Source organism: Amblyomma americanum, chromosome 4, assembly GCF_052857255.1.
Source record: "Amblyomma americanum isolate KBUSLIRL-KWMA chromosome 4, ASM5285725v1, whole genome shotgun sequence".
Taxonomy (NCBI): domain Eukaryota; kingdom Metazoa; phylum Arthropoda; class Arachnida; order Ixodida; family Ixodidae; genus Amblyomma; species Amblyomma americanum.
In genome coordinates this window covers 141503087-141530437 of record NC_135500.1, presented here as the reverse complement: position 1 = coordinate 141530437, position 27351 = coordinate 141503087, and the positions used below count along the sequence as shown (strand labels likewise).

At 47.7% G+C, this 27351-nt stretch overlaps 1 protein-coding gene across 1 annotated transcript; it reads left to right on the top strand.

The window, feature by feature from the left end:
- Positions 1-781: 781 nt before the first annotated feature.
- LOC144128449 (thromboxane-A synthase-like) lies at positions 782-27351 on the top strand. Its single transcript, XM_077661862.1, has 15 exons — positions 782-1085; positions 8582-8677; positions 10725-10821; positions 12042-12094; positions 12169-12265; positions 12868-12993; positions 15695-15929; positions 18485-18627; positions 19166-19292; positions 20021-20108; positions 20234-20342; positions 22782-22870; positions 23237-23377; positions 23923-24088; positions 27022-27351. Exons 2-15 carry the CDS (start codon positions 8625-8627, stop codon positions 27097-27099), a joined length of 1602 nt encoding a protein of 533 aa, XP_077517988.1. The 5' UTR covers positions 782-1085; positions 8582-8624; the 3' UTR covers positions 27100-27351.

The following is a 27351-nucleotide window of genomic DNA, read 5'->3' as shown; positions in this document are numbered from 1 at the left end:
TTGCTTCGTTGTAATTAGCTGCAGTGCGACGAAAGGTTCAACCGAACCAGTCTGTTCCAGTGAGGCTACAAAATACACCTATATACATCCGAATCGAGTTTATTCCTGAGCGCATGGTCGTTTTTGGGTATATGTTCAAAACACATCGCGTACTCAAAATAAAATACCAATATATTTTCTTTTTTTCTCCCTCTCCTCAGTGAGGTCCACACGATGCAATACCCCCTTTTAGTTGTGCGATTCGGTTAAAGTAGCAGCGCTCCACGTACATGTGTTAAGCAAACAATGCAACGAAGTAAAAGTCCAAGGCTATGCGAGAGAAACAAGAAGAATGGTAAAGATGATATTACAGTGAGATACTCCACAGTACTTTAAATACAACGGAATTTTGAAATGAAGAGATTGCACGCGTCGTAACGAAGCTTCACTGCACAGAAATTCAGCAGAGATCCTGACGACGTCGGGTGAACTGGGCACGTCTCGCTGCTTTCGTAGCCTTCTCAGTGCTGCACCGTACTAAGGAGATGACCGCGCGTGCGAGCGACACTCGTCCGGTGCGTTCGCGTACAGGAGAACTTAACTGTTTTCGGTGCAAACTCGTAGCGAGGGAGGAGGTGGAGGCCGGGCGTTGGAGTGGACGACGTCGTCTACCGCAATCGACCTGCTGATGATGAGTGTCTGTGTGCACAAGCTTTTGTGCGTTACCGATGAGAGATAACTGGTCGCGAGCCGGGATGATGGGAGTAGAGATAACGGGAGCGGCTATATTAACCGGCGCTCTCGCATCGCTTGCAGCTTAGCGGCATCACGAGCACGAGATCTGAAGAGCTAGGGACGAACGTTGATTCGTAAGCGCGCAAAAATCACTGCCCTCTGCCTATAGTTCGTGCGGCGGCTTGAAGGCCCGACTCTATGGTGCACAGTCTTCGGAGTTTCTTGTTTCTAATATCTCTAAAGATATTCCCTCAGGCAAGCAGGGAAGTGCCCTGTTTGAAACAGAATATCACGTTGTGCTTCCAGCGAAGAGTGGTACACCGCTGAACTGGCCACTTTTTCCAAGCGAAACATATCTTTCCTTGTGCTGGGTAAGTGAATGACTAAGCTTTTCTTCTTCTTTTTCTTTTTTTACAGCGCACCTTATTGAACCCTACCAATAGTCCGCCGCATCTTTGCTGCCTGACTGAATAGATTCAGTTGATGACGCCGCGGCGTTGTTAGTGTTCAAGCAGTTAGCATATTCCTCCGTAGAAAAACAGACGCATTCCAAAACCACTTTGCAACCAAGTGTAGAGTAAACGACTGTCTTTTAATAATGTCATCGCTACAAAAAAAAAGAAGCTTCCTGTGCGTCTTATTTCCCACCATGCCTACAGTGTCGGCGAAACAATAATTCTTTTTTAAATAAGCAACTCCGAGCAGTCAGCAATAGCTTATAGCAGCGACAGCAGCAACAGCGTATACCTGGTAGCCTTGCCTGGAGGCATACCATAATGACAATGAGATGCGGTAAATTACAGCTTCAAGTTTCATTTGCGTAGGTCAGCAATGAATATCAAGCACATTTTCTTATCTGAGACTAAGGCACTCAGCTGCAGTCCTGAGCTCAAATGGAACCCTAGAGTGGTCAGTACGTTTTTTAAAATTTTGCAGAAGCAGAAGCTTTGCAGTCAGCTCTTATATATGTAAAGTTTCTTATATCCTGCACGTCATGTCTATTCCTGTCGGAAAATATTCGCTTTCTTTCTGGTGGCATAGATGCGCGTATTCATTTTCGCGATAGCGCTCGTTCTGCTCGCCACGATAAATGGCATCGCCGAAAAAAAAAAGCCAAAGAAGATGGTAAATTCGTCTCCTACACGGTTTTCTTCGCCTCACTAACTGTTGCGTAGAGGAGAAGCATTCGTGGGGTGCCTGCGTAGTGGTCTGGATGAAATGAAGCGCGATTATTAAACTGTATATACAGCACCTCTCTGAATGCTGGCAATGACGAGACTATAATTATAAGCACGAAAGCTGACGGCGCAAATATGCGTTGATCTAAGAGCTCGGCGAGCGAGTCTAAAGGGATCACTATGCGTTGGTGTCGACAGTTGCATCGAAGATATAACTATTGTGAAGTGAATGAGTGAACCGCGTACCGTAGTGGTCAAGTACAATTCGTTGAACGCTACTTAGCGATTTACGCGCTTCATTTTACTCATTCAAGCTTCATTTTCAGCGAATAACAAAAAAATATTTCTTTTTTTTATAGATCTTTCATTATCACCTATGAGACAAAGCAGTCTCAAAGTAACGCTAAGATTTGCGCATTCGCGTAAAACCGTATAAGAATTACTGTTTAACATATGGTCCGATAAAAACACGGCAGAAGTGTCATTTGAAAAAGATGGAGCGCCTACAACTCAAATAAACATCAAATAGGCCAATTCCCGAGAAAAGAAGCTTCATTTTCAGCATGTTTAAAGAGAATCTCAGTCGTTTTCAAGGAAATTTGACACCATGCCAGGGTTCGAATAGTTGGGAATACCAAGTGGTTTTCCGGAAACACTTAAAGTAATGATGTGATCGCCGATTTAAGTCGCGACGATCTTCAGGCTTTTTCTCAAAGCACCCAAGAAATGCGGAGAAGCTACAAAAGGACGTCACTGGGCCTGATGATTCAGATTTCCGTTGCCTTCGCCTACATGCTGCCGTGCGTCGTCTGATGCCGCCAAACAACTCTTTCCGGTCTTTAGCTTCGGTGGCACTGACCTTTGAGCTGCGGAGAAGCCTGAACGTCGCCGCAGCTTTATTTCTGCGATTACGTCATCATTTTAAACGCTAGCAAAGAAAGACTTGGCATGCTTTACCTGCAGCTTCCACGCATTCGACCCCTCTAAGGTCGTCGAACTCTAAAACTTCTTCAGTTGCGTTTAAAGACTCTTTAATGCGTTTAACGCTTTATTCACATTCTGGAAATAAAAGAAAACGACTAATCCGGTGCTGCATTGAAGTGGCGAAGTTGGTGCTCTAATCTGCCGGTCATCACATTTATGATTGTGACTGATCATTTCTATCTCGTGGGCCCGAATTTACTTATTCAATCATAAGTAAATATTGGCTATTATTAATTGCTGATTAATTACTACAGCATCCGGCACCCGCCAACAGCGCTTCTTCAGTGTTATCACGAAACTGAGGTGTTTCACTGCAGCCAACAATCTTCAGTTTGTGAAGCGAAAGACTGATAACAAGTTAATCTCGTGACCCCGGCGTGGTTCAAAGCCCGCGGTTGAAACTAGAACACTGAACTGTACCCACCAGAGCGCGAACAGGTCAATTCGAGGGCAGCACGAGCACTCGTTACGCGTGACGTATAGATATGCACCTTGAAAATAGCCCTGCCACCTATCGGCGTTGCCCGCACCCGGAGATAGGCCTGAGTAAACTATTTATCTTGATGTACCCGAAACAAGCGAGCAAGTTGTGCATTGTACATACGTGCCTATCTCTAATGGATGTAAGGACGACGTGCACTTCAGTGTACAGTGACGGCTGCAACCGGTAACTCGAGTATGGTACACAAGCCTATCGCACTCTTAGAGCGAACGCATCGGCCTCTGACGCTTCCTGTTGGCGGAGATGCACATCCCCTCAAAACTTGGGCACCGTAGATAGCTATCCGGCACAGCTGTGGTCTATCCCAGAGCTTGAGCTTCAGGTAAGCAGGCCGTTAGTGGGCATTAGAATGTTGAGTGTTCGGGTGAGGACAGGCTAAAAATTACGGTAAGCAGGGCCACACAGCACGCATGTATACATACTGCGCTGTTCTGCAGTACTTTAGTCGTCGCAAAGAAACAGCCCTGTCCTACTGACCATGGGAATCGTTATCCGTTTGTTAGTGTCGTGTGCGCGCGATGACGTGATGTGGACTTCTCAATAAACCGCAGGAAGTTGAAGTGTTCTTCTTGCCAGACAGTTTTTTAGGCGAGCTGTCGCATCCCGAACCGACGAGTGCTATGCATCCTCCATAACGCTGCAGGCAAAACAGACAGAAATTGTGCAGTGAAAGTTTGCCTAATTATCCACGAGGATATCTCACTGGCACCCACATTTCTGGGCAAAAAAAGTTCAAGGAATTTATTAGGAAAATAGGACCGCCCCCGCCACTTCTAAGAGTTCTCTATAAAACCCCTCCTGCACGGGTAAGCCTAAGCAGAGGTGGGCGTTTGACCTCAAAAATATGGACCTCACCTCAATCTCAAAAAAAATTTGCCGACCTCACTCAACCTCAACCTCTTCAGTTGAGGTTGAGGTCTCTTTAGACGCCCTCACCTCACTTTTCCTGGGGCCACTGCTCACCTCACTCAATCTCACGTCAACCTGAAATTGTGGGGTTGAGGTCGGCTGCTCGAGCTCAGAAAAAAAAATGAAAAACAAAACAAAAAGCGATTAAGAAGTTTTTCAGTTAAAAACAATTCTGAGAATCCTGTGAGACAGGAAAGCCAAAATGATTTTGCTATTATTTACTAAGGTGTGTATAGCCACTACTGATTTTACTATTATTTACTAAGGTGTGTATAGCCACTACTGATGTGCACGCAATAGGAGAAGCTTAACATCTGGAATGAACCCTCAGAGAGTATATGGCCTGCGGGCAGGGGCGTCCTTTTTATTTAATAAGGTGTGTATAGACACTATTGATGTGCATGCAATAGGAGAAGCTTATAATCTGGAATGAACCCTCAAATAATATATGGCCTGCGGGCAGGGGTGTCCCATACGCGGTTACCATCAGTACGTCGGTGAGTACTCTATATGTGTCGATATTTGGCAACCTGCTTCGTGTATACTTGTTCGTATTGGAAGCCTCTCGCTCATTCACGCACGAACCGGCAATTGGCAAACACAGCCCTTCTACACCATCTACCAGAAATTGGGAGGGGGGGGGGGGGGGGGGGATGTATTCACAATACTCTTTTCAGGCTTGAGAATAGTTACCGAATGTAAAGAAACTGGTCGTCGATGTAATTCCCAATGCGACGGTTATGCAGACGCAAACCAGTATATTTCGATTTTCTAGCTCTATCCGGCATAGCGAGAATGCTCTTTTCAGTCCTCTGTATGTTGCCTTCGAAAACACTTAACAATCTGCGACTGTAGTGCACCAACAGAGGCACGTTGTATTTATGTCTGTGTAGAAGCGAGCGGCTTCTTTTATTAATGCGAAAGCATTAGATGGCTCACTTTCAAGGTCATATCCGCAAAAAAGTGTCCGCAAGAAACGGCGCCATGCGACGTCACGAGCCGAGGAGTCACGCGACGAAGATGATGACATCACACAATCAATCAATGCTAATTAATATAACTATGTAACGCTAAGGCTGATTAGTATAATTATTGATGTCGTCATGTGAGTGTGACGTCATACCAGGTCACGTGACAGCGATGTAATGTGCAATCAAACCTAGTCACGTGACGACGCTGTAATATGACATCACACCTACTCACGTGACAACGATATAATTTCTCGTCATACCAGGCCCCCCCACCCACCCCCATGTCAAGATCCACATGTATCCCACATTACTACTCATGCGCGCATGACGCGTTACAAAGAGTAACCACAACATTAATGACATTCGAATTGTCCAGCATGTAAACGCGCCAGTTCTCATGTATATCCACACTGCAAAGATCATGCAACGACACGTGCCTTTGATTCTCGAGATGATGGCGATGATGATGTTGCTAACAGTGTATCCTCATCAGCCCGGGGAACTCTGATATACCGCTACCAAATTAAAAGCTGCCAGATTATTGAATAAATATTGTACATTACCCAGCAACCGATGACAATTATTGTGCGGGAAAATAGAAATACCTGCAGCTAATAATTAATGATGATGATGATGATGATGATGATGATGTTCCTGGGAGGTCAAGACCCTCCCCCCTTTCCGCCACTTCCCTCCAGGTGGCGATGGTAATGGTGTAATTCTCCGATGACTCAGTGAACCCGCGGCATTTTGAAAGAAAGGGCTAGATTATTGTCTTCGAAAACTGTGCCAACTATTAAAATCACACGGGTCAAAATAACTGGTTTAGAGTAAGCAGCTCTCTCTGTCTCATTACATATGTGGTTGCAGGCAAACAGTCTGACCCTAAACCTGAAGAAAACTACCTACATTATATTTAGGCCCATCAACGTTGTTGAACGCTATGCAGTCAATATTCATTACGGGAACACAATAATTGATAGAGTTAGCAGTCTCAAATTCCTCGGTGTCTGGTTTTCCGCAACTCTTTCTTGGAATATTCACGTTACTAATCTTATATCTGATCAATGTAAAACAGTTGGTTGCATTTATAGAATCTCCCATCTCATACCTAAATGGTTGAAGTTATCTATGTACTATGCACTTTATTATTCCAAATTGTATTATTGTTGTCTCGTCTGGAGAACTACGACTAAAAGAAATTACAATAAACTGATACTTGTACAAAAGAAGGCATTACGAGCAATCGAAGGCTATCCCGGTCATCCTCAATATTTGGCTACAGCACCACTATTTATCAAACATAGTTTGCTTAAAGCGAATCAGGAATATTTTTTTATGGTTTGTTCCAACACATCTACCAAAACCGCCTGTATAATACCATTCCAGATAATTCCTCATCACAGTATAGCCTCCGAGCACATAGGAAACTAGTCCCTAGGACGCGTACCAACTACGGGAAACAGCAAATGACCTATCAAGCACCTACCGCCCTAAATGATTTTTCGGATGATCTTGATTTTAGTGTTTCTCTCAAACATTTTAATGCAATAACCAAGCGCTACTTAATGCAAAACGGCGTGTTAAATCCATAAAATTTTGTTAACCGACGTTCTGACACATTCTTAGCTTGCCTAATAAATACTGCCTTTTTTGTGCTTGAACACTATTAATAAAATTTAAAAGTGTTGTGTATTTCACCTACTTGTTTTCTGTGCGCAAGCGAAGCCTGGTTTTATGCCATGTTTGTTGCTCCGCCATGATCACGTTGTTGTTGTTGTTGTTGTTGTTGTTGTTGTTGTTGTTGTTGTTGTTGTTGTTGTTGTTGTTGTTGTTGTTGTTGTTGTTGTTGTTGTTGTTGTTGTTGTTGTTGTTGTTGTTGTTGTTGTTGTTGTTGTCCTCACACAATGGCACATTTCATGCAATGTGTGAGCCTCCTCCTCTTTGCTTTGTTCTGTAAAACGTTGAATGTTTGTTTGATTTGTACATGTTCAATTTTTTTTTACCTCTGCACTGTACTGCAAGAAAAAAAAGAGAATGATTACAAACATACAAACAAAAATCGCACACTAAAAACAGAAGCTAACAAAAGCATGCCCCATTAAACGTCATATTAGAAGGTTTGAAACTGCGACTCAGCATCACAGCGCGAGCATGTAATCAGTTCAGTTCACGCATCTTCATTTAAAAAAAGAGGAAAAGCAATCAGCTGCCACATCACCATACATTCATTATAGTCTTGCGTTTTTTCGCCGCTGCGACACCGCTATGCTGTGCGGGGTTTCGGCACAATAAGCGAATTTCCGAGAAGGAACAATTAAGCAACGGGAGACCAAAGAGAGGTTATTCGGAAGGATAAAAAAGCGAAATTATATCTGCATCTGCTTGCATTACGGTACGAGAATATATACAGAATTAGTGTGAGATTCGAAAGGGGAAGTCACCGTTATAAAGCTTCGACGGTGTTATACAGTTTTTTTCTGGCTTCGTGCTTCTTTAATCAAATCAGCAGATTTCCTTGTTAGGAACCACCTGAATCACATTCTCTCGCTGGTGCCGACTACTCCAGCTTCTGTTAAGTCAGCTTGTAATGTACAGCAGGATCCCCTTTATTCTACTGCAAGGCAAGAGCCATGACGTCAGTGCCGGACACAAGCATGAACACGAAGCAGTCTTGCTCGGGGCCATCCGCACTGAAACGAATTTATTGCGTGCTTGTTGGACTGAACTTATTTCTTTGCGGCATCAAACAAAGCTACCGCGGGTAAACGTGAGTTAGGTGCTTTGCGCGCTCCCGGGAGTTAGAGGCGACCGGTAGCCAGCCGGGTGCTACGTCAGCGTGGCAAGGGGGAGGGAGAGTGGCGTGCTGTGACAGGAACACTCCTTCCGGGAAGATCAGAGGGGTGCTTCTTCCTGTAGGCTCGGACTGAACGGACATTACGGCGCAGCACCGGAAGCTAAGAGGGAACTGTTGCATCCGGTTATCCAAACAGGGGAAACCGAACACCAAGCGTCATTGCATGAACACAGGCATGCGGTGATGCGCTGCAACTCCGCTTCGGAAGCGGCACTCGTCGGAGTAAGACGTGGCAACTGCAAAAAGTCTCGACCTCAAAATTTCGACCTCCCTGAAGACCTCTCTCAACCTCACACTCACGCGTGAGGTAGAGGTCCGATTTTCTGACCTCACTCAGAAAATTTCGAGCCGTCGCCGGCCTCACCTCAACCTCACTTCACGACGTGAGGTTGAGGTCATTTTGAGGTTAAGGTCGACCTCATGAGGTTGCCCACCCCTGAGCCTAAGACGTCCAATATTTGTGCAGGAAAGAAAAGGACTCGGCAGACGCCACGGACCTCGGTGACGCCATGTGGCAACTGGTCGCAGCTTCCATCATCCTCCTCCTGGTGCACTGGTACATGTGAGTACACCAACCAAGCATAACGCAACAGTCCGCGTATACCTAACCTAAATGCTCGTCTGAAACCAACGCCTCATCTATTCCTCCAACTCCAGCCAGATACGGCTCATGCGAGCGATCAAGACCCTTCCTATCCTCCTTCCTTACTCTTCCCAGTCGGCTGGCCTTCGCGCCTGCTCGACGGTTGTGGGGGAGAGTACTCTTGGCGGCGCGCTACGACTGAACACGGATGAACTGAAGCAGCCTCAGAGATCAGTTCATGCGAGCGCTCCTTGAGTCATATAGATAAATAATGGCTTGGTTTGGTTTATGGGGTTTAACGTTCCAAAGCGACTTGTGCTGAGAGACGCTGTAGTGGAGGGCTTCGAATAATTTCGACCACCTGGGGTTCTTTATCGTGCACTGACATGCCACAGTACACGGGCCTCTAGCATTCCGCCTCTATCGAAATGCGACCTCCGCGGTCGGGATCGAACCCGCGTCTTACGGGTCAGCAGCCGAGCACCATAACCACTGAGCCATCGCGGCGGCGATAACTACTGGCATCAACGTTAAATCTGGGCTGTGGTGAGTGCCACCTTGCCTAGTATATTAATGTGGCTGTTTGTTTTATCTGATTTCTACTCCTCCACCCCCCTTTATTTTTTTTTTACCTTGAATCAAGTTCTGTTTATTTTTTTCTCCTATTCAAGGCTGCTTTTTTATGTTCTAATCTGTATTACTTCGACTTCTGTGATGTTTCGTTCAACTGTTCCATTCTGCTTTCACGCCACCAATACTTAGTCTTCCCTTGGTCGTCTCTGTAGATCTGTTCATTTTGCTTTCCCTATCTCTAAAACCTAGAGCTACTAGAAGCGTCACTATGTCCTATTAGATATCTACGTAGATGTATAGCTTTACAGTCTACCAGAACGCGTTTAGCGTTTTCTACACTACTCCCGCATGCTACACAAATATCTCCCCGTTCATACTTCCTTCTATATTGCCTTGCTTTGCGGAAATTTGATCTATAGCCTCAAATTGAAGGGTACTGCCTCTTGAATTATCAAACAGCTAAAACGCTAAAACAGGAAAAACGCTAAGGCGCCCGTGTGCTGTGCGATGTCACTGCACGTTAAAGATCCCCAGGTGGTCGAAATTATTCCGGAGCCCTCCACTACGGCACCTCTTTATTCCTTTCTTCTTTCGCTCCCTCCTTTATCCCTTCCCTTACGGCGTGGTTCAGGTGTCCAACGATATGTGAGACAGATACTGCGCCATTTAATTTCCCCATAAGCAAATTATTATTATTATTATTATTCCTTCCGGATTTCTCTCTTTAATCACGCACTGATTATTTTGCTCCCATTTTTTTTGTCTCTAGCCATCTCGGTTTCGAGGACTTTCTTTTTGATGTTCGTGATAACTTCATTTTTCCTGTTGTTGCCTTAGCTCCCAGTGCGCTCCCAATCACTTCACATTGCTAGCGCCTCATCACGGCAAGTAACTGAATAAAGGCGTCAAAGGGTTTCCATTACGAAGCAAGCGATGCGGCTGACATTGAAAAATCAGAGGAGGCCCTGTCTGAACCTGCATGTATGTGACCGGTTGCATGTCGACTGAACTTGTTATGGCTTTACATTGCCTGGAAACTTGTTTTTTCATGGAAATGGCAGAGTATAGCATGAGGAAACTACAGAGCGCATTGTCTTGAATCGATGATGCATTTCTTTTTTGCTTCTGTTATCCTGAATCACTGATGCAATTTTTTTTCTTTCTCCTCAAAAATAACGCTGAATGGAGTCCTTAGAGCCGCTTTTGTAAAGCGTGTCTACAGTTAACCCGCTTACTTGAGCTAAGAAAGCCTGTAATCATTCAAACTGGCCGAGACCCGGAAAACATGCTCAGCTGTTGTTAAGCATCAAACAGAAACCGCCTTTTAAAGATGACGATATTCACAATGACAGGCTGTCGGTTGGCTTCTGACCTATGCCTCCTTTAGCGGCATAGGTCTATATAGGACCATCCTTACGCTCATACGAACGTTCTCGTTCATGCACTTAAACAGGAAGAGGAAGCAGCACTTCTGCTACTTCAAGGACCTCGACATCCCGGGACCAGAGCCCAGCATTATCACCGGGAACATGGACGAACTATACAAGAAGGTAAACCGCTGTGACTTTAAATCACAGAGCGCCATTGGCGTTGGAATAGCTTGCGCAAGAAATTGGCTAGCAGCAAAGGGAGTAAAACCACGCAGGCTACACTTTGTCTCGTAAAACTGCCCTCAACTGCAGGGTGCGGTAGAAAGATAGGTGGGCGGATAGGATTATTAAGTTTGCGGGCATAAGGTGGCCGCAACTTGCACATGATAGGGTTAATTGGAGAAATGTGGCGAAGGCTTGTGCCCTGCAGTGGGCGTAGTCAGGTTGGTGGTGATGATGATTAATAACACGCTGCCGCGATTAGAGCTTTGTAACACGCATTTCCATTCCTGATCCACATGCACACGTTACCGGTACCAGTACCAACCAGAAAATTCGCTCTTGCTAGGGCTATTTTCTGGCCTCTGAAAAGTGGTTGATGGTACATATGCCTTTGCTCGAGCCCGGATGTATCAAACCCGGATGCATCGAATTATTCTTTTACATTGAACAGTCAAAACAAGTTCTTGAAAATCACATGCAAAAGTATATTGGTATTTATGGCGTTTACCGAACTCGCGTTCAGCGGAACGTTAGATATATCGAACGACGCGCCACGCCTCTGCAAGTGGCGCTTCTCCTAACAGCACTCTTCGATCACTCTTCGATCGCAGCCTTGGGCACCTGCTGGCAGCACTAGCGCTGCGAAACCGCGTGATGAAGTGAATCTGTGGTGCGCTTGACGTCAAGGTGGCCTGCGGTCTCTCGCAGTACTCATTTTCCACGCCACTTCGCTGTCATGCGGTGCAGGCAACCTGACTAAAGTTTAGCGGCAACCCTAGTCTGGCGGGCTTTGCTCGCTCCGCTGACAAAGGTGTTGCGGAGAGCAGCTTTACTTTGATTTTAACGAGTTTATTTTATTTTATTAGTGCACTTGTAGCAGGATTAGAAATCTTACGATAGGCAGTGGTTAGTTCCAAAGCACCGTACTCTGCGGCGTCGATGCGAAGAATAGGCCTAGCAACGCCTAAGGAGCCGTGCGGTACCAGCACGCCGGCGGTCGGCACGCCACTGCAAGAAGCGCATCGCTAGCGTGGATACAGTGTATTCTTTCTTATAGGGGGCATGTAAGCTTATCTATTGCCATTTTTATATAACGAATTATCGGTATATCGAAATGTTTCGTGATACGCTTCGAGTTTATATCATGGTTCGATGTGCTTGTTTGGTCGCTTTCGCAGACCCCCGTAAAGGCATACCGAGAATGGATTGAGAAGTACGGGAAAGTAGTAGGGTAAGTGCACCCACTTGTTCCTCTCACGTGTTGTGCTGGTACATTCTTCACAATTGTGTTCGTTCTTCGAGCAGATACTTCAACGGTTACCGTCCAGTCCTGCTCGTCGCTGATCTTGACTTGCTGAAAATGATTCAAGTGAAGGACTTCCAGGATTTCATTGACCGAAGCGTATGTACTCAGTGTGCATTTCAATCACGCAGTGCACACCTACTGTTTATCATACGCAGGCATCCACTTACTGCGCCCTAATGGCATAGGAGGCTATGGTTGTGGCCCAGTTGGGAATGCATTTTCATAGCAAGGAAGTGCAGCAACACAGCAAGGCAGAAGGAAAAAAACTATGCTGTACTAAAAAGTGAAACTTGTGCTGGAATCAATAAATGTTTAAGTTCTTAGTACCACATTGTTGTCTCCCCCCTCTGACGTCGTGTATGTTCATGTTATCTGTTTTAAAAACCTTAATAACACCTTGGTCAATACTGTCAGTCGCCTTGGTCAACCTTAAAGTTACATAACAGAAGTTGTCACCTCTAATTAGAGTGATGTGCGGTGCAGAAGAGATCTGGCGCCACTTTATTTTCAATCGCACAAGCGTGCACATCGGGTCAGGTACTCGCCAGTCTGTTTGGTATTGCTTAAGTATTGCTCTGCGTCAACAACACGATAAAAAAAAGAATCAGTGTGGAGTTGCAACAAGTTCGCATATCGTCGCTGGTTGTGAGCTTTACCTTGCTTTCGTTTCCTCTCTTATTTCGCTCCATCTCCTCCAGCTTCTGTTCCAGTCCAAGCGGCCGCCCAAACCTCACAACAAGAGCCTCATCCAACTGATGGGCAGGCGCTGGAAGGAAGTCCGGAGCGTGCTGACGCCCTCCTTCACGACCAACAAACTCAAAATGGTGAGCGAATATGCGGCTCTCTCTTTTCTTTAGCTGGTACGAGCGGCTCGTCATTGTACGGCGCATTGGTAACGGTCTTCCTGCCTATCGTGACGAACGGACGCCAGACTATCGTGGTATGAACTTCCAGGCTAACACCCCAGGGACCGTGGACCATGGTTACCTGGTGAAGCTTAGTAAAAGTGGCAGTTCCGAGAAAGCAGACATTACCTACAAGGCGGTCAGCAGCTAGGTGAAGGGACCGATGAAATGGCGACTCCAGACCAAAATATCATGTCTGCTCGTCAGTTAACCCTTTCAGAGAATGCCGCAACATAAAAAAAAATAATAAAGCTCGCAATGTTTCCTTCCGTGCGCGTGCGAATATATCGAGGCTTCCGCTACTTCTCGCACCGAATGACACACCCTCATGAATGAATGAAAAACTTTATTGTTAAGGAGGATTCTCGCGAAGAAGTCAGTTCGTGCGGTGCATGCGTGAAGCGAAGCTCGCTTCTTGCGTCAGTTTCTTTATCACGACGCCCACTCGCTAAGCCCACAATGCCCCATCCTGTTTCTCCATGCGTACAGTCTTACGTTCGCGCGTTGCTGCTCCGGTCCGCTATTCGATACACGATGCTGACAAGCGCTGCCGTGTTTCGTGGTCGCATGCATGCGCCGCAGCTAGAACGGAACGCTCCCATTCTCTGCCGCTGTAATGTGACAGAGTTTCGACAGTGCACTACGTTGTTTGCAATACCGCAATGACTTTAAAGCATTCCCTGCCAGTTAGATGGAGATTTGCCTGAATGCAGGGTTGTACAAAACATAGAGTAGACAAGAAGCCAACACACGAATACAGTGGGCGCCAGACTTGCCTGTATAAAGCCAGAGCGGCGTGGTGCGGAGTAGAGAAAATGGAATTCCGATTCTCACAGCAGCTGTAGGTTACGCACGAGGCGTGGCGCTTACCTCTCGCTGCAGTTGCAGACGGGCGTTGCATGCGAAACGCAGCAACTAATTTTGCTCCACAGCGCAGTGCTACAGCGCTCAAAACAAGCCTGCAGCCCACCGTACATGATAGCACGAGAAGAATAAGCGGACCATCTTCTGACGCAGAGCTTGAAGGCAAGCCCGTAGCTTAGAAGCAAGAAAAAAGTGGTAGGGTTTTAACGTGGTTCAACCGTGTAGATGTGCGAAAGCATGCGTTTAGCCTAGTTTGCTCATGGTTTTGTTTTTCTGGGTCGTCGGCACTTCTGGCGACGATATTAGACTCAGGTTAAGCTCTGATCGAGGTTAAGCCTATCGGATCTGGTCGCGCCGCAGAGGGAAGTTGATAAAGACAACGACGCGCAATGCACGGCGCGAGAGAATGTTGCAGTTTCCCGCGTGCTTTTCTTTTTTATTATCTGAGTACAGGTGAATATCCACCCGATTCTTGGCCGATCCCCCAGTGTCGGTATGTGCCATCTTTTGATAGGCTAACAACAACAACATAACCCGAGGCGTGATCGGCTGCGGCGATATCATGGTGCTCTCGTGCAGTGGCCAGCGATGGTTATCTGTTCGCGCTGCCACGGGTTCGAAACCCAGTCGCGGCAATATTTATTTTATTTCTGCATGGGGCTACTGCTATGCTCGATATGGCTACGCCACCCCATCATTGGCTACAGCTGGCGCGACGCTGCTCCGAACTAACCCGAGCTTGCCCGAGTTACTCGGAGGCTTCAAACAAGATTTTTGGTTGGGACCGTGTTAAGTAGTGCTTTCGCACCAAAACACGCCCCAGTTTGTCGCGTCATTCACTTCCATGTTAGTGCGTCTCCCACTGTCTGTAATTCCATTACAGCTGGGCTAGTAGCGCCAAGTGTTTCGACTTTCTCGAGCCCTAGTTGTACAAGTGCCTACAGGACATCTCAGAACACGGAAGGCACGAACAGGATGAACTTCCTCGCTGCTTAGAGGGACGGCATGGCACTGAGGGGGGAGGCTGCAAAAATCGCGCAAGGGATGGCCGAGTCCACTCATCACTTCGTAGCGTGATTTTCGTTGGCGCCTGTATGTGCGGTCTTCCGCGCATGGTAGCAAGCGTTCACTGTAGTTGACATATATTCGTCAGTGGTGCCTCAAGAATCATACGATTTCTTCGCGACACGAACTGTTAACTGCGTTTCAGGTGGATCTCTCTTACCACAGGCTCACCGTAATATGCATAACACAAGCACTGCTACATAGGACCACTTGAACCGCAGCTGTGGTTTAAGCATCCGCCTCGCATGTTGCAGGTGCGAGGTTTACTCCCCAGTGCCGCCTGGTATACCCACCAGTGATACAATGGGTACAAGCTTTTCTTGGCCTGGTGGTCGGCTTCTCTGGGGTGAAATGGGTCGCTGACCTCGCCTTGCGTAACGAAAATATACCTTCAACTAGGATCACATCACCTTGGATCACTTAATCTTTAGTATCTCGCATACAGCCTGGGAAAAGAACGCGGTTTCATGCGCAATAATCATTTGCACCTGCAGCTAGTGAGCGCTTCCGTCCCGGATGGAACGTGCACTTAGAAAAGGTGCACGAAAAAGTGCACGTGAAGCACGTAGAAGCCGCTACCAAGCCGTAGCGCCTCCCAGAGCGTTGCGGGTAGTGCTGCACTGGGATTAAGGTCCGTGTGTTTCCCACGCATCACTCGCCACGTGACACAAGCTTTCCGGGCACGCCGCAGTTGGCTCCGGGCGTGGTGTGCAGCGTGCGTGAGTTTGAGGCCAAGATCGCGGAGCACGCGCGGACTGGCGAGGAGTTCGACATCGGCAGCATGTACCAGGCGCTGACGCTGGACGTGATCTGCCGGAGCGCCATGGGCATCGAGTACAGCATCCAGAAGAACCCCGAGCACAGCCTGCTGGTCAGCAGCCGCCTGCTCTTCAGCAGCACCTTCTCCTGGATCGCGGTCTTGCTCGGTGAGTCTTGCTCGGTGCGCGGAACACGATGTCAGAGCTGCCAGTGGTGTTGATGAGCTTCGTCGAAACGAGATATTAGTGCGAAAGCCGGTGTGTGGTGAAGCCGGTGAAGTTAGTCACGTGATGTTGGAAATGGCGGGAAATAAACAAGACTGAACGAGGGTGACATTGGTGAACCTGGAGAAGTAAAATAAATATTGCCGCAACAGGGTTTCGAACCCGCGGCGGCACGAACAGATCAGCTTCGCTGGCCGCTGCACGAGAGCACTAGGCTACTGCAGCAGCCGACACATACTACCAGCGCTGTGCATTGCATGTCGTCGCATCACTACTGCACCGCACTGCACCACTGCACTAGCTGCATCAACTTCCATCTGTGCGCAACTCACGAAAGGAAAGGAAACGCGCTTTCAGGTGTACGTGGTGTTGCTGTCCACCTTCAAAAACCTGCTTTCGCACAATATTTCGTGGTTGGCAACGCTGAACTGCCAGCAATTTTTTATTAAAAGTTGTTTTGTCTTCCGAGAACTGCAGACAAAAGAAACCACAACAAGCGCTCCTTTACGCTTTTCACAAAATGTCGCTTGGTCTTTTTTTTTTTTGCAGTCTACACGCGTCATTACAATGAGGACATAGCCAGCATCTGTCTCAGACGACACAAAGGCGACCTGTAGGAAAGGAGAGAAAAAATTACCCACGCTTTCTGTAACGACAGCTGAACTGCGAACTACCGTCGGAATAGAAAATAGTAGTGTTTTAAAGTAGCAGGATGTGTCAAAGCTTTTGCGCACAGATGAAAGTTGATGGAGACGACGACGTGCAATGCACAGCGCGAGGGTGTGTTGTAGTTTAACACAAGGCGCGCGGTTGGCCTGCGGTGATAGAATAGTGTTTTGGTGCAGTAGCCAGCGAAGCTGACCTGTTAGCGCCGCCGTGGGTTCGAAAACCCAGTCTCGGCAATATTTATTTCTATTTCTGCAGGTTGGCAAACGTCAACCTCAAGGTCATGCATGTTACAAGGCTTTTGGTTGGGTTTGACCATGTTGAGTAGTACATTCGCACTAAAAAAGCCAGCCGTTCTAGCGTCATCGTCCAAGTGTATTGTAGTTAGGGGTTGGGCTTTTAGGTTGTTATTTTTGAAAATTCGGAGGACTTTTTTATTTTGCATCAGAATGCAGTTTCCGGCTTCTTGCGATGCATATTATTTATTAAGGATGAATTAGTTTGTTTCTTTTTTTTTCAGTGATATAATGTGATAGTTCTGTGCAGTCAAAAGAAACATTTTATATTGGCTTCTATGGCGGCCTGAGCATTCGATTTACAAGAAATTAAAATACGAATAGCCGCTAATTACTGGTAAAGCACTTACAGATATGCTTGCAGGAGGAAATGCCATCGCCAATGAAAAAGATAACGCAAGTTAACTGTTAGAAAAAACACAAATGGAAGTTGGTTAATAAAGGGTATATTGACATGTTATCGCCGGGTTATTGCGCTAGGTTGAGCGAGAGGGCGGGACGCCACGTCGCCGGCGTGTTGATGATAGCAATAGAAGTGCCGCTTAACCGTCGCGGTAACAAGAACATGACACTTTTTGTAATACTTACGCATGGTTTCGAGTGTCCTTACTTGCAGTGGAGGAGCCTACTAACAAAATAATAATAATAATTGGTTTTGGGGGAAAAGAAATGGCGCAATATCTGTCTCATATATCGTTGGACACCTGAACCGCGCCGTAAGGGAAGGGATCAAGGAGGGAGTGAAAGAAGAAAGGAAGAAAGAGGTGCCGTAGTGGAGGGCTCCGGAACAATTTCGACCACCTGGGGATCTTTAACGTGCGCTGACATCGCACAGCACACGGGCGCCTTAGCGTCTTTGCTCCATAAAAACCCAGCCGCCGCGGTCGGGTTCGAACCCGGGTACTTAACACCAAGCAAATGCCCTAACCGTACGATGCTACACTCAAAACAGAAGGGAGTGAGCTGTCCTCTAGCGCATAAAGGGAGTGCTTTAGAGACAACTTGTCCCTTTTTACTCTCATATATGAGCGTCCGTGTTTAGAGTGCAAGAGCTAAAAGCCTTAAGCTATATAGCTAGAGACCTTAGGACAGTGAGGAAAAAATTGCAGGTGGCCTGTACTGATGAGGTGACGCATTCATTTTTTCAAAGAGACCACTCTCGCCGAAAACTTAGTTTTTATAAGCTAGAAAAGAGCGAAAATGAAACAAAGGTGTCGCCATCAGCGGCCGACCTCGGAAGTAAACTGCGCATGCGTGCGTCGACACCGATATTTCGTGCGGATCCCAGAGGCTTTGATACACTGCCATTCACTTCAAAACTGTGATCCCGGAGTCACAGAGACGCTACGAGCTTGAATAGAGTAGCAGAAAAATTCTTTTTTCAATTTTCTTAAACACGTTTTTTTTTCTTCCGGGCAAGCATTAACATGGTGAAAAATAGCCAGAGAAACAATTTTTACTCAGAACAATAACTGGATGTAGTACCAAAAACACTAAAAGAGAGTAAACAAAATTACCTTGGTTACATTTGGCCAGCCTCTTTCCCGGAACTGGAGTTCATTCTGAGGTACCTGAATGATTGGAGACTCGCTAACACCAACAACGGCGTGCACCCCTTCAAGGAAGTTCAGGAGAAGTGCGGAAACATCGTCAAGCAGCGCCAGCTCGACAGCGCGACGGTAAGCAACCTGAGCTCTTCTTGTAACTGCGTTACGGAGAAGCACTCGGCGCATATGCGGAGAGCCCAACTGCTCACTTACGAAAATTAAAGACGCCTTGGAAAACGCGCGCTTGCATTCACGTCCTCTCATAAGAAATTATTGGATACATGATAAATTTTTCGTCTTAAAAATTATGCTTCATTGGTGGTGGTGAAAAAACATTTGTTGCCACGCAATGCAGAAGGGGACATCCCCCCCCCCTCTTCTGCATGGCTGAGCTTGCCGAATTTCACTTGAATTTCACGTACATCACTTATAAGTTTTAGTCGACCTCAAAGTTTAAATTAAGTATGCATAAATTACAAGAGCACTGAAGCCTCCGGACGGCCTAGTGGACTTTCGGCAAAAGCCTGTCGCACGCGTTTTTCTATTGACGTAAACTAGTTAACGGGGGCTGCCTGTGGTTCGTATACACCAGTGGGTCATTGCATATTCCTTGTTCGCTTTCCACAAACCACCACTCAGTAGCTATGCTGGTGTATGTAACCGTGTGCAGGCGTCGCAGAAGGACTTGCTGCAGCTCATGATTGAAGCCAAGTCTCACAGCGTGGACGTCGGGAGCGTCACCTCAGATCAGCTGACGGCCGCTGACGACAACGAGCACGAACTCAAGCAAACTGCGCGTAAGTTCACGAGCGCGTAGAGCTACCTTTTAATTTCGTGAGTAGCCCCTTTTTACCAACGGTGCACGCACCATTTTACTAACAAGCTACGTAGCCACTTTTATTCCACCGCTGCATTCAAAGAAGAGATGAAGTGATGCCTCTCGAATTTCCTTGGATTCTTTTTTCTTTGTTCGCGATGACCGGTTTTGCATAATTTGTCAGCCGGTGCACGGCGTAGCACTGAAGATGTGCGCCAGTCACTGTGGAGACGACATTATCTGTGCATTAACGTTCTGGGGAGTCGGCGCTTTAACGACAGCGTCGTTAAGTGCCATGAAACTCTCAGCTCTTTAACATTTACTTTATACGACCGATGACTGAAATACTCTACAATTATTCCCGCATTTTTTTAGACGCGGAAAGCTGTTTGTACTTGAGATAATCACAACAGAGCGAACACATTTGTATTTCGCGCCAGACTGGTTGTTCCCACGCCTTCAAGAGTGACGACGCGAACTCGCGCACCTTGATTTTGTCTTTCACGTGTAACGACACAACCGCAGATGACTTTCTCCTCCTTTCTACATTCACTAGAGGCTTCAGCATTGTCTCGCGAGATTCTTCCTAGTTTTCCACCTCGTTCTCCATGCTGAAGCGCGTAGGCAGACTGAGCACCGTGCACCGGACAGCCAGGCTGCTAAAACTCCGGTCGCTCAAAAGATGACCGCTCTCTCCCTTTGCAACAGCCCCACCGAACGGCTTCGCACACACAAGCAAGACGGTTCTGGACGATGACGACATCACGCAGAACGCTTTCCTCGTCCTCGTCGCCGGGTGAGTGCGCGTGCGGCTTTGTCCCGCAGACAGTGACACGTAGCCGCACTGATAACGCGGCGTACACGCGAGGTCCACCGCAAGAGTACAACTCATCGGCCGTTATCTCTTCCCCTCTTTATCAGGTACGAGACAACGAGTAACACGCTCACACTCGTCTCCCACATGCTGGTCAATTACCCCGAGGTGCAAGAGAAGGTGCGTCAGGAGCTTCTGGCCGCACTGGGACCGGACGTGAGTTCATCCACGAGCATGCATCCTATATCCTGCCATGCGCCGACTGCATGTTGTGGAGGTGGCCTGCATTCCAACACCTGTGGCCTTCACTCTCTGCCTCTCTCGGTTCGCTTTCGCCAAATCCGAACGACCTTACAACCACGGCCGCAATTCGCAACGACAAACGATGGGTGTATTGTTCGAGCCCTACTGATAAGATAACAATTGACTTCTGTGAACGTAACTTCCAGGATGACCTGTTCTTTTAAACGGCTTATGTCATACTTAAAAGAACAGACGTTCTGTCCTTACCGCAGCCTGGAATACTGTTGTTCCGTTCTTTAGTTGGCTCTTAAACGACACAGGTGAAACAACCCTTTTGGCCTATTCTTTTTTTTTACCGTTTGCTATCGTTCGTGGCTTGTGTGTCGTAAGCAAGGGCGGACAGCATGGACACGTCGCTCGATGCGCGGTTGTTGCGCTTCGACGATGGCGTAGGTGGAGTCATCAATAGAAGCTTCGCGCAACCTGGCGCACTGAAAGAAATTATTGCCATAAAATAAAATGCGGTTTTTGCGCCGAGACTATTTAACGTTGAAAATGTGCACTTTTGTTAGAAAAATGTATTAAATAATGAGCTTTACCAGTGCACTATGTTTTAGGAGGAAGCTATTAACTGCTACCGGGAACTGTATTCCTCTAAGCAGAACAAAACGGCGTGTTTCGTCTCCATCTTTCGCTCCATTATAAAAAAAAATTGTCGCCGAGTGTACATTTTTCTTGCGAAAGAGAACACCAGATACAGCGTACAGAAGCATGAGAGGCGAGTGATTGCGCGAGCTGCCTGCACTCCGCAGGGTCCGTTTGGATTCTCGTAGCATTCGGCATGTTAGCAGTGGCAATAGGGTAGAGAATGCTCCCAAGGTAAATAGGCTGCACTATCAGTAAGGAGCGTTTCAGGTTACCTTTCAGCCTCCATACCCATTCAGCGTTGGATTGGTCGTCCAACCTGCAGCAAATTGCGCCATGCTGAAAAAATTGGCAATTTACGCTCTGCTGGATTAACGTGCTAAGCTCACTGAAAGCTGTCGCCGTGCTGCTGGCGGTCTTTTGCCAACACAGTAAGGTACTAGACCTACAGTGTTTGTGGTAAACTCGGCTATCACAACGATCGCAACGCGCGCACGGCGACCTGCCTGGCGCTAGTTACGCGGGCGGCGCCGGCCACGTGATGACACGTGAGCGCCACCTTAAAACAGGCTCCTTACGAAAGCTTTAGCTGTAAAAGCTAAGCTACGGCATTAGCTTTACTTACCAACTCTTATCCTTCTTATCTTGTAGGTGCGCGCGTGTGTGTAGGGGGGGGGGGGGGGGGGGGCGATTCAGTGCGCTCTTTCTACTGTCCACCGAAGTCACGCGACCACAAATGAGCACATATTCAACAGCATCCACACCGCGACTATGCACGTGTTCCTCACGGTAGTGTTTTTTTAAATAAAATAATAGTAAAAAAGAAGGAAAAGATTTTTGCTAGCCCCGGCATCTGCCATCGATACTGAAGGGGCCGCGTCAGTTCTCAATCACGACATACTACTACGTTCTTATTTCACGCTACTTTACGGTATGCGCGAGCGGTCCGACTTTGCTGCCTCCGGTCTTTTCTCACATGCCATGGCGGTTGTCACGTTTTCAGTCAACGAATCGACAGTAACCGATTACAGACATAGGGAAACCATAGTTTCGTTATGCTTTAAATCAATTTCTTTTATGTTTTACGAGTTATTTACGGAGAGAGCCGCTACGTGGAGTCCACCCTGGGCCTTCATGCAACCGTCGTCCCTAGAATTTGGCAGGTGCCCGGATATTGTTCCGATATGCTGCGATACCCAAGGGGCGCTGGGTGTGCGCCCTTCCACCCACCGCCGTTCTCCAGAATTAGCCGCTTGGAACGGCACGCACACCGTTTTCTTCGCCGATGGGGGCAGATCTTAACGCTTAGCAACAGCCGCCTCCGCATCACATTTGCGAGATCAGTGGTGGATCTCGATCTCGCTGAATCTAACTAAGCCGTAGCCTAGCTTGTTAGTTTTATTATTATTATTGGGCCGCTCTTCCTCCTGCACCACAGACTTATGACTGCGTATGCGCTTACGGTGCGTACGACCGTTTTTGTTTTAACAATAGTGTCATCTGAGAAGGGGCCTGATAGGAAAGGAGGGTGAAGTAACACTGCCGATTAGTGCAGTGGCTAGGATGCGTGCTAGTCGAGTAGGAATACCTATGCATGTAAGTCGCCTTTCACGCGTCCTGGAGACTTTTGCCTCCAAATTTTGCAACTTAACACAGCTGGGTGATTTTTCCGCTATTTTTTCCCGCCTTTCTCATTTTGTGCCTATATAGCAGGCGTGATTGGCCAACTCATTGACCCTGTGACTTCATGCACTCGCGGCCCTGCAGGAGGAGATTACCTACAGCACCATTCAGAAGTTGACCTACCTGAACTGCGTCATCTACGAGACCATGCGCCTCTACCCGCCCATCTTCGCGTAAGTGAAACTCCGGGTTACATGCGTACACGCCAAGCATGTACAGGCACGCGACTGTCGCACAACAAATATTCCTGAAGTTTTCCACCTACCAATAACGACTTTCTTGCGCTGAAACATGTCATTGCAAATTGGTCGCATTCAGAGTCATGATCAGACCACTTGGTCGACCATACAGGATCGCGAGGACTTAACTGTTCCCTTTGCATTTCTGAATCTTTGACCGTACCACGGCAACAGACCTGCCCTCTGAAAATATGCGCGTGGTGTTGCTACGCTACGCCAACAATAAAAAGGCCCTGCGAACACGGTGACATTTCACAAGGTCGTTCACAGCAGGAATTTTATGTTCAATGGCGCACTCAGGTTCACGACGAGGGAGGCCGTGGTGGATAAGCAATACGGCAAGCTGAAGATTCCAGCCGGCACAGCGGTCATGGCTGCCACTGAGTACATCCACCGTGATCCTAGCTGCTGGGAGGAACCCGACAAGTTCGACCCGGACAGGTAACGACCAGCTCAGCCACTCTTTTTGAGCTGTGTACTGTACAATACAGGAAACTCAGCGCGGCACCCGCCACTGGCTTGGAGCCGCACATCGAAACAGAACTGCCAACCTCCTACTATTAACCCTCTGCTTTGTTGCTGATCGCTGTAACAATGTGCCGTGTTGCTGACTAGAGTTCTGCGATCTTCAGCAGGAAGCAGGTGAGACCGGAACTTGTACAGAATCTGCACTTTTTGTCTGAATAGCCAAGAAAGTATCCGACCTCGAGGGCTCGTTGAAGACAAGAGAAATTACTGGCAGCGCGTGTTCACGCTGTTGTAAAAGGAAAACAAGAAAAAGCGCACAGAAAGACCTCTAATGCGAACCCTCCAACGAGGCACATTTCTCGCGGCTTCCCAACATACGCTAGCCGTAGAAAGGAAGCCTAAAACCTTCACGTGAGCGTCCCCCGCGGCATTATACTGTGTACGGGCACACCGTTGACCCACATGGGAGAAGTGCACACGCAACACCGTGCTGACCCTGCTGTCACCTCTGGCCTCAGGTTCCTCCCGGAGCGGCGCAAGGGCCAGAACCCGTTGGCCTTCCAGCCGTTCGGCGCTGGACCGCGCAACTGCATCGGCATGCGGTTCGCTCAGATGGAGATGCGCTTCACGCTCGCCCACCTCCTGCGCAAGTACCGCCTCGAGGCGACGCCCAACAGCGACAAGGTATACGGGTGGCCGCCCTCTCCACGCTTCACGGAGCACAGCGTTTGTTAGATCACAGTCATTGCGAGATAAGTCGCATATGGCCTGAACTTCACCTCTGTATGCGCCCAAGCGCAACACGCAGGCACCTGGTAGCGACAAACAGCGCTAGAACGTTTCTATACCGTTAGCAACCAGCAGGAGCTGTCTTGAGCACCGGCACACACTAACGGCATCCTACTGAAAGCGCTGTGGCGATTTCGAGTTCGTCCTTTGGAGCTCTAAATGTGCTTTTTCAAAGCTAGCTTCTGCAACGTAGGAGAAATACCGCCTTTGTTTGACATCGGACAGCTTAAACGGGCTCTGAAACACCTTCCGAGGAGAGCACATCAACTCCCTCGATCAGTGCATTATGTTGTCATGAACACCCGAGCTAAACAATACACTCCTACACGCAGCAGATGACCCACAATCGCGCTAAAGTTGGCGAGCCCTTCCAGGCGTCTTTTTCATGCTCGCGCCCTCCTCTGTCGCTGTCGGATTTTTTCAGACTTTAGGCATCTACCATGGCCGCGGCCAATAAACCGCGTAGCTTCGGCGGGTCAGGAAGTTCTGCTCCCAGGCCGGCGGAGGAGCGCCGACCTTTTAGCGTGCAAAAAGTGACGAGAGGAGAGGGAAAGACGGGAATAATAATAATTGGTTTTGGGGGAAAGGAAATGGCGCAGCATCTGTCTCATATATCGGCGGACACCTGAACCGCGCCGTAAGGGAAGGGATAGAGGGAGTGAAAGAAGAAAGAGTGGAGGGCTCCGGAATAATTTGGACCACCTGGTGATCTTTAACGTGCACTGACATCGTACAGCACACGGGCGCCTTAGCGTTTTGCCTTCATAAAAACGCAGCCGCCGCGGTTGGGTTAGAACCCGGGAACTCCGCATCAGTAGCCGAGCGCCCTAACCGCTGAGCCACCGCGGCGTGTCAAGGAGGGAAGGCGCCGAGATTCAAATTTTGACTACAGATAACTCAGTTTCTACAAAGCGCGTTAATAAAGTTCTTGCTGGACACTATTCATGAAGCGGCACGCTTTAACATCCCAGGCATACCGCAACCAACGCTTCTTGAGGTCTTGGAAACAGTTGGAAAACACTTCTGGCAGGGCTGTCAGCTCCTTTCTCGTGGCGTCTTGGCCTCCACGCTCCTTATCGAGCGACCTTTAAGGGCTCTCTTCACATGAAAAAATCGCATGGGGAGAGCTCAGGCGAGTATGGCGGATGGGGAAGTACAGTAACGCTGTGCTTGGCGTGAAATTTTGTGACACTGAGAGCAGTGGGCGGCCTTGCGTTAACGTGGAGAAGGCTCCACTGTCCAGATGCCCATAAGTCGGGCCGATGGCGTCGCAGTGCATCACGCATGTGCTGGAGCACGCGGATATAAAACTTGATTCACCATCAGCCCTTGTGGGACGAACTCGTGGTGTATGACGCCTCTGGCATCGAAAAACTATCAGCCGCACCTTTCTCAACGCCAGAGAGCTTGTGGACCGCCATTCGGCGCTCTGCCTCTTTGTTCGAGGATCGTATTGAAAACATGTTTCATCTTCAGCAATGATGCTGTCGACGAATGCAGAATCCTTCTCTGCCTCGGAGAGCAAATAAGCGCTCACTGATGCCCACGTGTCCTTCTGGTCTTGTGCGAGGGAGTGCGGCACAAGTCTGGCATTCAGCTTTTGTTTCCCCAAGTTCCCACGCAAAATTTGGTGGCATGTTGTCTTACTAATGTCGAGAGCATCTGATAGCATGCGGACTGTAATGGTGCGGTCTTGAAGTACGATTTCCCTGACCCAAGCAACGTTGCTTTCTTTCTGTGAGGTTGTAGGGCACCCCTGCCTTGTGTCGTCTTCCACCGACGTTCTCCCTGAAGCGAATCTCATGTTCCACTCGAAAACTCGCGCCCGCGATAATAGACACTCTTAGTATACCGGAGACATATACTGGCAATGTATTTTCCTACATGTAGTGCCATCCAGCGGCTGCCACAGCAATTAACATAAAATAGCTCAGGTTAGTCCGAAATGATGGCGCTACACATACGCACCAGCATTTGTTTCGGGGAATCATTTCTAGAGAAAAAATAAATCAGTCTCGAAACTTTACAGACAAAGGCTGGATATATAAAGCACCGGAGGCATAATTCGGAGGTCGTGGGGTAGGTGTGTGCATATATATATTGTATTACACTCAACAGCTGCAGTCTGGACAAGTGGTAAAACAAACGTCTCGCCTGTGACAGTTCCGATGCCATTCGCTGGATGTTTTATTTCCTTGTCAGAACTGCGTGCCAAACACATTCACATTTACGTTCATGAGGAAGTACAGTGTCATTCAAAAGCTCCCAGGCCACAGGGTCTGCTCTCGAGCACTATAGTCGGGCAGTTACTATAGTCCCAAAATCTCTTTAGAGGATAGAGGTATCATTGTCACCTCTGAAAATTTTACTGATACCACAAGTAGCAGGATATGCCACTGAAAAGCACACTGTGGCCTGGGAACTTTTGAACGACCCTGTAAGTTCACTCTATCGAATCAGGAGTGCATACCAATGCCAAAAAACGAGTTGTTAAAACAGATTCTCAAAAGCCCCTGTTCCGCACCTGTTAAGGGAGTAACTTTGCTCCGTTTTGCTACAGCAGTGTTCCGCAGACCCTGACCATGCATCCAAGATATAGCTGTGAGCACATTTCATCGTGTGCAGTTGCGTGTTGTATCGCACAGGTTGAAGTTTCTCCCGTGCAGTGGGAAAAGAAAACCTCTCCAACAATGTCTACGCTACATTTCACGTAACATATTTGAGACCCTTCACCAACCGACCTCAAGGAGGAACGGTGGTGGTTATTTCAGAGTTCCACTCCTCTTTTACAGAAATCAAGAGTTCACATTCGCGCGCGTCTTTTGCAGGACCCTGCCGAGATTGATATGAACCCACTGGTACTACGGATCAAGCGAGGAGTGAACGTCAAGGCAGTGTCAATCTAGGAAACGCCTCCTAAGCCCAACCTGTAAATAGAAATGTGTAATGCAGTGTGCCTATGAGCCAGGAACTCGGAGCCCAGACCAAGGCACAACTGTGTCGTGCTGGGTTGTTGAACTGAAACTCATTTACTCAGCCACATGACTTCACCTGTATACTATTTCCATCGTGTTCATATAAGTTTTTAACGACTATTATTTGTGTACGAGTAATAATGATAATAAAATGTTTTCAGAAGAACGAGGCTTCATTCCTGT

Bases quoted from the DNA above. Each gene is read 5' to 3' on its own strand.
- LOC144128449 (XM_077661862.1), top strand. From the start codon at position 8,625: ATGTGGCAACTGGTCGCAGCTTCCATCATCCTCCTCCTGGTGCACTGG. The intron at 12,266-12,867 runs GTATGTACTCAG...CATCTCCTCCAG, and splicing joins AGGATTTCATTGACCGAAGC to CTTCTGTTCCAGTCCAAGCG. The intron at 19,293-20,020 runs GTAAGTTCACGA...CCTTTGCAACAG, and splicing joins CGAACTCAAGCAAACTGCGC to CCCCACCGAACGGCTTCGCA.